This window comes from Grammomys surdaster, unplaced genomic scaffold (assembly GCF_004785775.1).
Source record: "Grammomys surdaster isolate TR1022 unplaced genomic scaffold, NIH_TR_1.0 201, whole genome shotgun sequence".
In the NCBI taxonomy this organism is placed as follows: Eukaryota; Metazoa; Chordata; class Mammalia; order Rodentia; family Muridae; genus Grammomys; species Grammomys surdaster.
Genome location: NW_021604646.1, coordinates 7,792,235 through 7,805,398, shown reverse-complemented (window position 1 = coordinate 7,805,398; position 13,164 = coordinate 7,792,235). Strand labels below are relative to the sequence as shown.

At 50.0% G+C, this 13,164-nt stretch overlaps 1 protein-coding gene across 1 annotated transcript in view; it reads right to left on the bottom strand.

Moving 5' to 3' along the window:
- Positions 1–13,164, bottom strand: part of Cngb1 (cyclic nucleotide gated channel beta 1) — a 59,859-nt gene that overhangs the window by 24,930 nt on the left and 21,765 nt on the right. Inside the window, exons 14-16 of the mRNA XM_028770452.1 lie at positions 8,908–8,995; positions 8,430–8,547; positions 893–1,061 (exon numbers count right to left, since the gene is read on the bottom strand). Of these exons, the coding sequence (XP_028626285.1) occupies positions 893–1,061; positions 8,430–8,547; positions 8,908–8,995 (375 nt within the window). The remainder of the gene's footprint in view (positions 1–892; positions 1,062–8,429; positions 8,548–8,907; positions 8,996–13,164) is intronic.

The window sequence follows — 13,164 nt, the reverse complement described above, 5'->3', positions numbered from 1 at the left end:
GGAAAGGGAAAGGGAAAGGGAAAGGGAAAGGGAAAGGGAAAGGGAAAGGGAAAGGGAAAGGGAAAGGGAAAGGGAAAGGGAAAGGGAAAGGGAAAGGGAAAGGGAAGGGAAGGGAAGGGAAGGGAAGGGAAGGAAAGGAAAGGAAAGGAAAAAGAAAAGGAAGACAGTTTGCCCAGCAGTGAGGACAGGGCACAGTGTGCTGAACTCAGTTCCAATATGATCAGCTAGGGGCACACAGGATAGTCTGACTGTGGTCTTTAATCATGACACTATGACAACACCATGAAGCAGGCTGGTTTAAAAGCAAGGCCCTGGGTACTGTCAGACAAGATGCTTCAGTGGGTAAAGGCGCTTGCCATACAAACCTGGAGGTTTGCTCTCCAGAACCTCGTAAAGGTAGAAAGAATCGGGTTGTCTTCTGACTCCCAAATGCACACCATGGCACATGTGCAGACTAAATAAATGAAGGGATGCCATATAAAGATATTTTTAAATTGTTAAGACATTCTTGGAGTGTGATGTGCATTCTTGACTAGGATGTGAAGTCCTGAGCTAAAAAGAAAAATTAGGAGAGGAAAGGACTCTGGCAATTTATAAAGCATATGGACGCTTAGGAAGCAATACGCTGCTAGAATGTAGGATGAAGCAAGATTTAAAAGGGGGGCAGAGGTTAGTTGTCACATTTAGTGTATGTGTGAACATTAGCATTTGCTGGGAAGTATCCTTCTGTCGTGCAGCTGAAGATGCCCAGGGTACATCTCTGAGAATGCATCTCAGCACTACCAACAGAGGTCAGAGCCCTGCTGCTTCCCATCTCTAATGTCTGCCCCTTCTGTCAAATAGGCTAGTCGCACAGCTCAGACAGAAGCACAAGTAAGTCATAGCGGGTAACCTGTGGGCTGCAGCCTCCGCGCCGGGAACAGTGAGGGTGTCAGACTTGGCAGGAGACAGTGGTGGTCTCTCAGGTGGAGGAAGTGTCTCCTCTGGGATGAGGGGGCCACCGTCAGCATCTGCATCCGTGTCTTCTACCTGCAGCTCCGGGTGCTCTTTCGTGGCTGGTACTGGGGAGAGTCAGAGAGAGAGTTCAAGTCCTAAGGCTATTTTTGGAGGGTTTGTGGTGGCTTCTCCTCACCCTGGGGCCCCCAGCCAAGCTCCATGCAGCATGAAGCCCCCTGTGTGTCCCTACCACCCTGACCCTAAACCCAGGAGCTGGAAATTTAGTCTAAATGGCCCAGAACACTCTCTCTCTTAGCTTCTCAGCATGGAAATCAGCACCGATCTGGGAAGGCTGGGATTAAATGTTACACAGACAGGCCCATCTGTCCCCCTCTCGAGGTAGGAGAAACCATGTCTCCCAAGCCTGTAGAGAAGGGCAGAAGCCAAGGCCTTGGATCCTTAAGGAAACTCCAGTTCAGATGTATTTGCTGTCTTGACCATGTATTTACCTGGGAACTTGCTTTGGAAAGTATTTACGTCTATAGCAGGGGCACTCAGAAGTCACCTGCTGCCTATTTGGACCTCTGAAAAACCTGGGCCTTCTTCCTCAGAATCAGGTACTTCCTGGGTGGGGGGTGGGGGGGGCGCTGGGCATGGTACCTCCTAGGATGCTCACAACACTAGAGGACTGGCTATGCCTAGCAGGGAGCTTTAAGGGCAGGAGGCCACGGGCCTGCTCCCCAGCAAGGCTGGGAAGTACTCTGAAATGTTTCTTTTCATGGCCACCATTAGAAATCCAGTGCATAACTTACAGCTATACAATGGGAAGGAAAAGGGGCTTCAGACCTGGGCATTTATTTTACTAAGTCATACGCCCCCCCCCCCCAGGAGGACCTTGAAGAATGGAAAAGGTTAAAAAGAAACTGAGGCGGATCATTTGCTATACTGACAGGTCCTCCAAGCTCAGGGGAAGATGAGACCTCACCTACTGTCCACTAGTTCCCATGGGAACAGAAGAGGAAGGACCCTAAAGGTTAGCCCTCAGGGTTCCAGTGCTGCCCTCACTCCGGCCTCAGCTCTAGGCCCAGGAGAACCAGTAGGCTACATCCTCAGGAAGTCTGTCGCAGGGATCCAGGCCCCTCCACCCCTGCCTGCTCTGTGCAGGACTCCACCCATCACTGCCATCCCCCAGCGGAAAGGAGAAACAATCCAGCGGCAGAGGGCAGCTCAGATGAGATAGTTTATGTCGTATTGATTTCTAGACTAATAATGCTAGAAACAGCAACATTAAAATGGTGAGTGTTTACTGTTTGCATTTCAGTGTGCTTAGAGGTCAGCGCTCCCTCCCTCCCTTTTCGTTCCTCCTTTGAAGTTTTAAAAAACTACATTTATTAGCTAGGTGGTGGCGTGGTGGCACACGCCTTTAATCCCAGCACTTGGGAGGCAGTGGTGGGTGATCTCTGAATTTGAGGCCAGCCTGGTCTACAGAGTGATTTCCACTGGTCTACAGAGTGAAACCCTGTCTTAGAAAAACCATTACATTTACTTATGTGTGGAGCAGAAGCAAATGCCATTGTGTGTTTGTGTGTGTGCGCGTGCGTGCGTGAGAAGGGGTAGGAGAGAGAGACAGACAACTTGTGGGAGTTGGTTCCCTTCCACCATGGGGATTCTGGGGATCAATCTCAGGTATCCAGCTTGGTGCCAAGCACCTTGACCCCTGACCCATCTTGCTAGCCAGCCTGATTTCCTGCCATCCTTCTACCCTTCTCCCTCCCTCCCCCCTCCCTTCCTCCCTGGGTCTCACTATGTAGCCCAAGTTGGTCCTAAATCCCCAATCTTGCCTCACTCTCTACAGGACTGGTTTATGGGTGTGCCCTGTAATTCCCTCTGTAGACTAGGCTGCCCTAGAACTCAGAGATCTGCCTGCCTCTGTGTCCAAAATGCTGGAATTAAAGGCACATGTCACCAGTGCCCAGCTTCTGGTATTTGTTTTTAAATGAGTGCTCACATCTATTCTTTTCCCCCACTGCCACCTGAAATGGGTCTTGCTGTGTTGGCTTGAGCTAGCTGTTGTTCTGGCCTCTTGCCCCAGCTTCCTGAGAGTGTGTGATTGTAGGCTCTCACCAGGACAGCAGGATGTGTTTACCTCCCAGCAGCTCTGTGGGGCAGTTGGTACTGTTTCTATTTTACCTGTAAGGGAACTGCAGGGTAGGAACATTCAGAAAGCCGTTGCAGATTCAGGCTCAGCTCAGAAGTACTAAGGCCTGGCTGACAAACCAATTGGGAATTTTTTCGGTTTTCCTTTTGTTTTGAGGCAGTGTCTTGCTATGTGACCCAGGCTAGCCTCAAACTGGAGATCATCCTTCAGCCTCCCAAGTGCTGGGATTACAGATGTGCACCACCACATCAGGACCCAGAACAACATTCTTGTTGAACCTCTATAGTTTCCACCTAAAATCCTGTGTCCTGGCTTTGCTATACCAGCCACATCCTCATGGTGCTTCTGAGAGTATTTCCTAGCCAGAGCCCCCAGTTCCCCAGAGAGAGGACATCCAGGATTCCAGACACACAGACCAGAAAAGAGGAGACAGAGAATGAGACCACGACACCACTGATACTCTCCCTCCATCTTGATTACAGGGAGGACCAGTTAAGTCAGTGAGTCTGGGCCCCAAGCCTTCAGCAGGTTCTGTATCTCATGAGTATCACGTGAGAACCATAGCTCCGTTTTCCCCTGTGATTGTGGTTATTCCTACTGATGCTCTCTGTGTCTGTTTCTGGCCTTTGTTTTGAGGCAACCTTGATTTGTAGCCCAGGCAGACACCGAACTCAAGACCCTTCTGCTTCAGCCTTCCCAGACTGCTAGGAAGATAGGCAGTTAGCTTTACCTGTCAAATGAACGGAGCCCAGACTATTTGAGAGATTTCCACTACGAGTTGCCTCCGTCTGATTAACCTGTGGGAATGTCTGAGAAACACCTTTGTTTGTTTGTTTTTGTTTGTTTCTTCTTAAATGGGAAGAGAGTATCTCTTTTTTTGTATGTATGTATGTATGTATGTATGTATGTATGTATGATGTATGGTGAGTGCTCTACTGCATGTACACCTGCATGCCAGAAGAGGACATCAGATCCCTTTATAGATGACCAGGAGCTACCCTCTGGTTGTTTGGGATGAAACTCGGGATCTCTGGAAGAGCAGTCATCTCACCAACCCCCAGAAGCATTCTTTTAATTGCTAATTGGTATGGGAGAGAGCTAGCTGAGCAAGTCAAGAGCTGAGCTGAGCAAGCGGAGCCGCAAGCAAAGTTCCTCCATGGTTTCTGCTCCAGGTTCCTGCTTTGAGCTGCTGCCCTGGATTTCTTCAGTGATGGACTGGGACCCAGAAATGTAAGCTAAAATAAATCCTCTCCTCCACAAGTTGCTTTTGTTCAGCATGTTATCCCTGCATCACTGGAGCAAACTGTTGATACCTTCTGTCTATGGCAAGCCATGCCGGTTTTCCATTTGGCAGGCCATTAAAAGTTTTCCTATTTAAAAAAATTAAATTAAAATAAGAAAATCCACCAAAAGAGGCCTAGTAAGTAATGATGGTCAAGGTCAGAGGGTCCTGTGGAGCAGTAGAGCTGGCCCAGCTACCAGCAGACAGAGCTCAGGTGTCACACCTTACTGCAGGCATGAGCCCACCCCATTCAGTGCCCATTGTGAGGCAGGAAGGGGAGACAAGGATAGCCACAGCTCTTTCTCACAGAGTGTTCCTTCTACCTGCTCTGATCTCAGAGGCAGTGTCAGCACAGAAGCCAGTCACATCAAAAGAAAGAGTAGGCAGACTCACTTAAATCAAGGCGGAAGAGGACAGAGGCATCTGTACTCCTCAAGCACTTTGTCATTAGCCTGTGAGCAGTGGCAACCCAGGGACTAGTTTGGACAGGCCCTCAATCTCTGCTGAGCCCGAGAACACCTTCTCCTGCCCTGCCTGCACCTACCTGCTTGTCCTGCCTGCATCTACCTGCTTTTCCTGCCTGCACCTGCCTGCACCTGCCTGCACCTGCCTGCACCTGCCTGCACCTGCCTGCACCTGCCTGCACCTGCCCATTTATGCCTGCACCTGGCCACTTCTGCCTGCACCTGCACACTTCTGCCTGCACCTGCCCTGCACCTGCCTACTTTTCCTGCCAGCACCTGCTGGCTTCTCCTGCCTCTACCTGTCTGCTTCTGACTACATTTGCCTGCACCTGCTGCTTCTCCTGCCTACACCTGGCTGTTTGTGTCTCTTGTTTGTATCTTCCTGTATCTGCCTGTTTCTCCTGCCTCCACCTGCTTGCACCTGCTTGGCACCTGCTTGCACCTGCTTGGCACCTGCCTGGCACCTGTATGTTTCCACTTTCCTTGAAACAGTAGATACGAATGGCCCTCAGAAAGTCCAGCAGACTCTCCCAGTCAGACAAATCTATCTTAGATCTTATATCACTCTGCCATCAATTTCTCTCCACGGCCTCTGTCTCTTCTTTTAAAAATATCTTTATTAAGTCTCCAGGATTTCATTACAATGTATTTTGACCGTATTGACTCCCAATTCCTCCCAGATCCACCCCACCTCCCTACTCCCCCCAACTTCATATCCTTTTTATTTTTTTTATTTTTTATTTATTTTATTTTTTATTTTTTTAGGTTTTTTGAGACAGGGTTTCTCTGTGTAGCCCTGGCTGTCCTGGAACTCACTCTGTAGTTTTTTTAGGTTTTTTGAGACAGGGTTTCTCTGTGTAGACCAGGCTGGCCTCGAACTCAGAAATCTGCCTGCCTCTGCCTCCCAAGTGCTGGGATTAAAGGCATGCACCACTACTGCCCGGCTTTATTTTTTATAATAACCCATCAACTCCAGTCTGTGCTGCCCGTATAAACTCCTGGGTAGAAGGCCATCCATGGGGCACAGTGAACCCACAAGGAGCCACATCCTTATAGAAAACTGACTCAACCCAACCCCAGAAGCTATCAACTGTCCATAACATTTCAGTTAGAGGTGGGAGTGACCCCTGCTGCTTGTTCCAGAGTTCTTGCCAAGCTTCATGGCCTAGAGAGCTGACTGATTTTTTTTTTTTTAACTAGAGTGGGATGGGCTGTCTGTGTCAGAGGGTGACCGCAGAGAGTGCATGCAGTCGAAGAATTAAGCTGCTGACTGTGAAGGTGTAGGCATATGGAAAGAAAAGGACTAAACCCTGCTAGGTCACTACAAAGTAGGGGAGAGGTCTGTAGAGGTGTCCACGAGCACAAAGCGTGTCCCTACAGCATGGCACAAAGGTGGGAAGACAGCCCAAGCCATGCAGAAACTCTACTAGGCCACATCCCAAGCATGCTGGGTGCAAGATCACACTACCCAGGCGACGGATGGAGCTCCTGATCTCCTTGGTGAAGTTGGAGTTGGACAAGGCTGTCCTCCGGGAAACGAGGACAGGGATGCGGGTGATTGCGGGACGATAGCTGGGCACATTGGGGAGGTGCACGGCTGGGTTTGGGGGGCCGGGTCTGGGGCCCTCCTGGCCAGGTGGCTGGTCCTGGACCAGGTGATTCAGCTCCATGTTCAGGCCTGGTTTAGCCATGGTACTGGGTCCCGAAGGTGGCAGGCAGAGGCGTGATCCTGGGGACTGTAATCAGGAGCTGAGTTGAGGGAGGTGGTGCAGGCAGGACTCCTCCCCAGCAGGGACATAGACCAGCCTAGGACCTGCCTGTGCTGCAGTAGCCCTGACCAGGTCTAAAGCACCCACTTCTGTCCCCAACACTCAACATTAAAAGCATCACCAAGTCACATAGATGATTCACCCAGTAGCTTCAAAACCCTTCTCGTAGTCCTTGGTCTGCTGATCAGTCACAGTACTATTCGCTGTGTCAGATTCAAAAGATCCCAGACTCAGGACCTCAGAACCCAGGCTCCAATGTGCTGAGATCAGTACAATCTTCTTGTTCAAAGAACCCCTGCAGCCTATTCATCATCCTTCCAACCAGAGACAGACACTGTGTTAGGACCCAGGGCCAATGGGCTGCTTACTAAAATCACTTGAGGATGCTTATGTGGTCCTGAAACCCAGCCTTGCTCCAAGTATCTAAAAAATAGGGCTCAAGGCTATTGTGTCAAATGCTAACATGAAGACAAATCACCAAATGACAGGCAGAGTCTGGCTCCACAGGGCTTGGTAGGACCTGAATTCTGCATCTCTAACCAGTTTCCAGAAGATACTTTGAGTAGTGATGAACACTACTTTCCCAGACTGCTTAGGATAGGGCACAGAGCCACCAGCATTCCTGCTTTTGTTTGGTTCTAACCATCCATCTTTGTGGACATCCAGTGCCCAGCCTGGATACCATAGATTCCTACAGACAAGTGTTGATGTCAATAGAGAAGACTTTTGAATGACAGGCTACACTGCCATTTAGCCTGTGGGTGAGGTCCTAGCACTGCTCTACTCTGATAGAGCTAGCTCTGGGTCTCACAGAAAGGAGGAGCCAGAAGCCAAAGTAGTCTGTGCCTTCACGTTTTGCCTATAGGGACACACCACATGCCTCGGTTTCATTATTTGTAAAATAACGAAACCTCTCACCAGGTAACTCAAGGACTAACAGCCTGAAGAACAGAACATTGGGGGTGCATAAGTAATGCAGCCCTGCAGGCCAGGATGTTATCTGTCCAGAGGCTACGGTCTAGCCTCTTCACTAGCACACAATCCCTAGGATTCCTGGGTGTGGTAGTTTGAATGAAAATAGTTAGATTCATAGGGAGTGGTACTACTGGGAGGTGTGGCCTTGATGGAGGAAGTGTGTCACTGGGGGTGGGTTTTGAGGATTCAAATGCTCAAGTCGGGCCCAGTGTCTCTCTCTTTCTGCTGTCTGCAAGTCCGGATATGGAACTCTCAACTATCTCTCCAGCACCCTGTCTGCCATTATTCCCATCATGAAGATAATGGACTGAACATCTGAGCCTGTAAGTCAGCCACCATTAAATGTTTTCGTTTATAAGAGTTGCCATGGTCATGGCATCTCTTCACAGCAATAGAACACTGACTAAGACGCCAGGCCTGGGGTTAAAGTGCTAGAGAGGGCTACAGTACAAAGCTGGGTATAACTGGAGCTCCCTACCCAGGACATTACCAAAGATGGGGGCATGGCCACAGAAATGGGCGTGGTCGAGCCATTGACAGGCACTGCCCCCTCTACCTCAGGGTCTCTGCACAGGTTATACTGAATTTTCCCTGAGAGGAGGTGGCATGAGGGACCGACAAGGCAAGACTCTCCCAACACTCTGGGAGTCATTTCCCCAGTATCTTTGAAGGATATCATCTAGTTGGAATAACGTGACTCCAAGACACAAAGGAAAGTCTTTGCCTGGGACAGAAAGGTGGGGCCCCAAGCAGAAAGGAGATGAAGGACATGGAAGCAGACTGCCCACCCCAAGCTGCCACTAGCCTTAAAGTTCCTAGAGGATCCTGTACAACTTCACTCCTACCTGTTGAGTTTATGGCCTCCCCTTCCTCCTCTTCTTCTTCTCCCTCCTTCTCTTCTTCCTTCTTCTCCTCCTCCTCCTTCTCCTCTTCCTTCTCCTCCTCCTTCTCTTCTGACAACTCCTGGAGAGACACATAGTGAGGACACTGGGTACCCCATTGAATTCTACCCAACTCCTACCCCACCCAGTACCAACCAAGACATTTTCTGGACCATCCAAGGAGGTGGCTTAGTAGAAGCCGTGTGTCTAGAAGCCCAAGGCTGTAAACCCAAGATTATCTTACACATTGAGAGGACCCCCATGAGATCCTGTTCATGATCTACCCAAGCAGAATCTTTACTCCAGGATCACATCCCTGTTAGTATGTCAGCCTCTTGGGGTCCCCCCCCCCGTCACCCAATCTCAGCCTTCTCTGTCCTATGGACAGTTCACCAGCAAACCCTCTTCCTACCCTTTCATCAATGGGCTTGGCACCCTCTACCTGGATTGATGCTATCTCTGGCTGCGTCCTTTCTAGCTGGCACTGGTCCACATCAGCCTGCACCACCAAACAGCTATCCAGCAGGACACTGGGACACAAGGGGCAGAGGAAAGAGGCAGTGTTAGTGGAGGTTTACATTTCCAAATGCTACTGAAGGCCAGCTCTGACCAGGGACTGCAGACACGGAGATGTCACAGGTTTTGTCATATCCACACTGACTGTCTACTGTCTGAGACAAGGGACTGCAGTAAAGCCCACACTTATACCAGGAAAGAGGGCTTCCCCAGGAAGTGGCTTAAACACTGGGCCTTGGGGATGACTTCAGACATGGGGAGAGGAGCAGTCCAGAAAGAGGACACCATAGGTGACACTCAAAGGAGCATCTCTGGGATGAAGGCCATTCAGAATATATACCCTAGGTTTCCTCAAGTCTGAAGGGAACCTTGGTGACTGCAGGTAAGGAAAGGGATTGTAAGAAAAGTGAGGGCTGGGGTGTAACTCAGTGTAGAGCACTTACCCAGCATGTGAAAGGTCCTGGTTTCCATCCCCAATGTGGGGCTGGGGTGGGGGCAGGGAGGTGAAGTGGCCTGACTGAAATCACAAACCTTAGCCCAAGGCCCTTGTTTCTTCCTCATGAATTCAGCACCAACAGTGCAATGCTGAAGGCTTCTGATGTCACTGGCCCAGATAGCAAGTATACATGAGTGACAGGGTCAGGGGTGGGGGAGGTCCTGGAGACTGTGGCAAACAGGAGAACTCTCGTCCCTGTGAACGGGTTCCTACTCTGTTTGAAATGAGGGACCAGAGATATCAGATCTCCTCATATTACCAGGTTTTTCAGATAGACTGTCCTGATATTTGAATGCTATGTTAGCATGAGATTGTCCAGAAAAGCTAGGCAATCCCAGCTCTCAGGTTGAAGCAGAGGATCAGAAGTTCAAGGCCAGCCTTGGTTATAGAACAAGTTTGAGGCTGAGTTATATAAGAACCTATCTCAAACATCCCACCCTACCTCACCCTATCACCCCCCTCTCCGAGAGTGAGCCTACACACACACACACACACACACACACACACACACACACACACACAAGATTCAGCCTCTAAGTAGAATTGGATCCTTAGATGTCTCGGTGTGACCTCTATGTTAGAATGATAAATCAGAGCGAGGGATAAGGTAATGTGAGTACGTGCATGCGTGTGTGTGTGTGTGTGTGTGTGTGTGTGTGTGTGTTTGAACAGGGTCCAGGTTGTGCAGCTTAACCCAGAACGTGTCATGTATTCGAAGGCTGACCTAGAACTTGTGATCCTCCTGTCTCAGCTTCTCCGGTGTTGGGATCCCAGGGATGCCCTGTCAAAGATTCTAATGTGTCTTTTGCAGTTAGAACTAGGTCTTGCTTCCTAGCGGCCCCACCTGACCCTCAGAGCGAGCCCTGTCCCTAGGGATGCACAGAAGATGTTCCAAGGGGCCATATGTGCCCAGAGGGCCATGTCTCAGCTCTCCCAAGGTGGGTAAGCAGGGGCTGGGGCAGGATGTCGTCGTATCTGTATGAGGCCTGCTGCCAAGGCCTGTGAGTGAGCCTGTAGTCACCGGGCCATGGCGGCTTCCGTGAGTTGTGTGGCAGGCTCTATGCCGTGCTCTTTACGACGTTATTACCCCCTGCTTCTTTATCCAAACAGCCCTTGCCAGGGTTGTGGTGAGATGGTGTCAACACTTCAGCTTAGAAAACAGGCTCAGAGAGGCCCACCGACAGTCTATGGTCACACAGCCTTCTCTAGGTGAGTCCAAGTGCCTGTGCTTGCTCCACTGCCCTCCAGCCACGAGCAGGGTCTACACTGCCTCAGGGCAGATGTTGACCATGTCCTGGAGCGTTAGCCTTCATGGGACTTTTCACCCCTAAAAATATGTTCAAATTACTTCACAACGGCACTTTATGAAGAAAATGTTCATTTATACCTTGCAATGTTTTCTTACATCTAAAAGTTCTTTTGGTCTGTTTTTAAGAGAAATTAAAAGTTCCTTAGGTTGGCAAGCTTGCTTACGAGTCTGAAGCCCTAGGTTCAGTCAAAGTAATATTCTTTTTTTTTTTTTTTTGGTTTTTGGAGACAGGGTTTCTCTGTGTACGTCTGGCTGTCCCAGAACTCACTCTGTAGACCAGGCTGGCCTTGAACTCAGAGATCCACCTGCCTCTGCCTCCCAAATGCTGGGATTAAAGGCGTGTGCCACCACTGCCCGGCCAAAGTAATATTCTAATGTTCTCTTGGACCCCTAAGGTACTCTGGTGCTATGTCTCCGGCCACAAGCAGAAGTTGGCCTCATACAGATGGGCCTCCTGCACTTAGGGCCTGAGTAGATTCTTCTATAAACAGCCCCAGGACTCAGTCTGTAGCACTGGCCAGAGGTCTCCCAGTGTCAGGTCTCTGGCCTTGGGCAAGGCACCTGGAACTCTGAGGCTACCTGTTTATTCCTATGTTAAAAAAATAAAAACAAATCCCCCCAAAAATAACAGGGCCTTGCATGGGCTGCCAGATGTCAGAGCCTGAAATGGAAAAGCCATAAGAATGTCAGCTTTTATCTCTGGATTCTTCTGGTTTCTTCTCTCTAAACACAGCAAGATGCTGGCTTTGTCTGCATTTCACTTTGGAGGAGCCGGACTCAGCCTTGCACTTCCTGGCAGCCGAAAACACACAGCTCTGAACCTTAATGTGCCTGTCTGTGAAGTGGGCTCAGAACCTGTCATTCTTGCTGTCTTACCAGTGTCCACCAGCTCTTATTATCAGTGTCCATGTCAGTCTTACAGCTAATCCCTGCAGCAACCTCCGCAGCAGGTTAGGATACCCCAGACATGTTCTGATAAACAACTTCAGCTAGAAAAACAATTTACGGTGGCCCTGCTGCACTACCAAGGGCTGCTGAGGGGTCTCTGTATCATCGCAGTGCTGCTGCTACTCAACAGAATGCCCAGGATTTGTCATGGCTCCCTCTTGTTTAGTTGTAACTCCCTCAACTTCTAGAAAGTTCCCAAGTCCCAGGGATCTCTGAGCAGATCAGAGAAGGGCTGAGGTAGGCTTCCACCAGGCCTCTGACTTCTAGGTGAAGGATTAAGACGGGTAGCTTCTACATTTAGCAGTCTTTCCTCTCCCACCCGCCATAGGCCATGCCCCTCCCCCCCCCCCAAGTTCAGGTCTGCAGGTCACCTTCAGCATGTTCCTCCTCTGAAATTCCAGCTCAGGAGGAAGAGAAGACAAGCGCTCAGAGTCAGGAGTAGTCACCTACTTGGGTCTTTCGGGCTCTGCTGGTAGGAAGGCCCATGTTGCAGTAGGTCAGCTTGGGGCTGTGACAGGGATGCCAAGCCTGGGACTGGAGCGTATGAGTGGAGCCGGGAGAAGCACTGGGTCAGCCAGGACAGCAGCTTCTAAGATGCTGTGATTGGCTCAGCATGGAGCTGGTGTCCTTCCTGGTTCTAGCCACACCAAGGGGCTGCACGGGGAACTGCAGGAACGCTCCAGGGAGGTCAGGTGGGGACCATGGGCCAAGGTTGCTAGGAAAAGCAGAGCTATTGCCTGCAGAGACAGGGTTGCTAGGCGACCATCTGCGTTACCAGGGCCTTCACGTCATCAGTAACCTGTGTCTCTGCAAAGCTGGCCAAGGGCATCCTTCCCCAGACAGTAACAGCCCAGCCCAGCCTATCCCCAGCCTCACATCTTTTGTGTATGTGCCTGGGACCACTGACTGTCATCAGAGTGTTGTTCTTCCTTGGGCCAGGGGGCCCAAGGCTCTCTGAATTTAAAGCTGCAAGTGACCTCTTATAGGGATGAATGTGTGCCTGAGGTGTCTGGGCTGTGTGGACACATGCACAGGACATGCACACACGTGAGACTGTGTGATGATGCGTGTTTGTAAATGTGTGAGTATGTAGCCAGTGGGTGCCATATACATGCATGCCCATGTCACTACATCTGAGGACACATGTATAGCTATGGGAATATTTGTGTGGCCCTATACAGCCACTGGCCTTTGGAGGTGTCTATATTCAAGAACAGGGCACATGCCAGAATTTTCAGGGAAGACCCGGAGGGCAGAAGTGGGGGACACATGCTTTGTTTTCCCCAAAAGAAAGACTTTCATGGTACTAGGTATGGGATGGAAAGTTTATTTTTAAAAATTGTTTGTATGTGTATGTGTGTGGTATATGGGCACATATATAAGCATGTTTGTACATGTGTACACACGGGGTTGTGGTATGTGGAGACCTG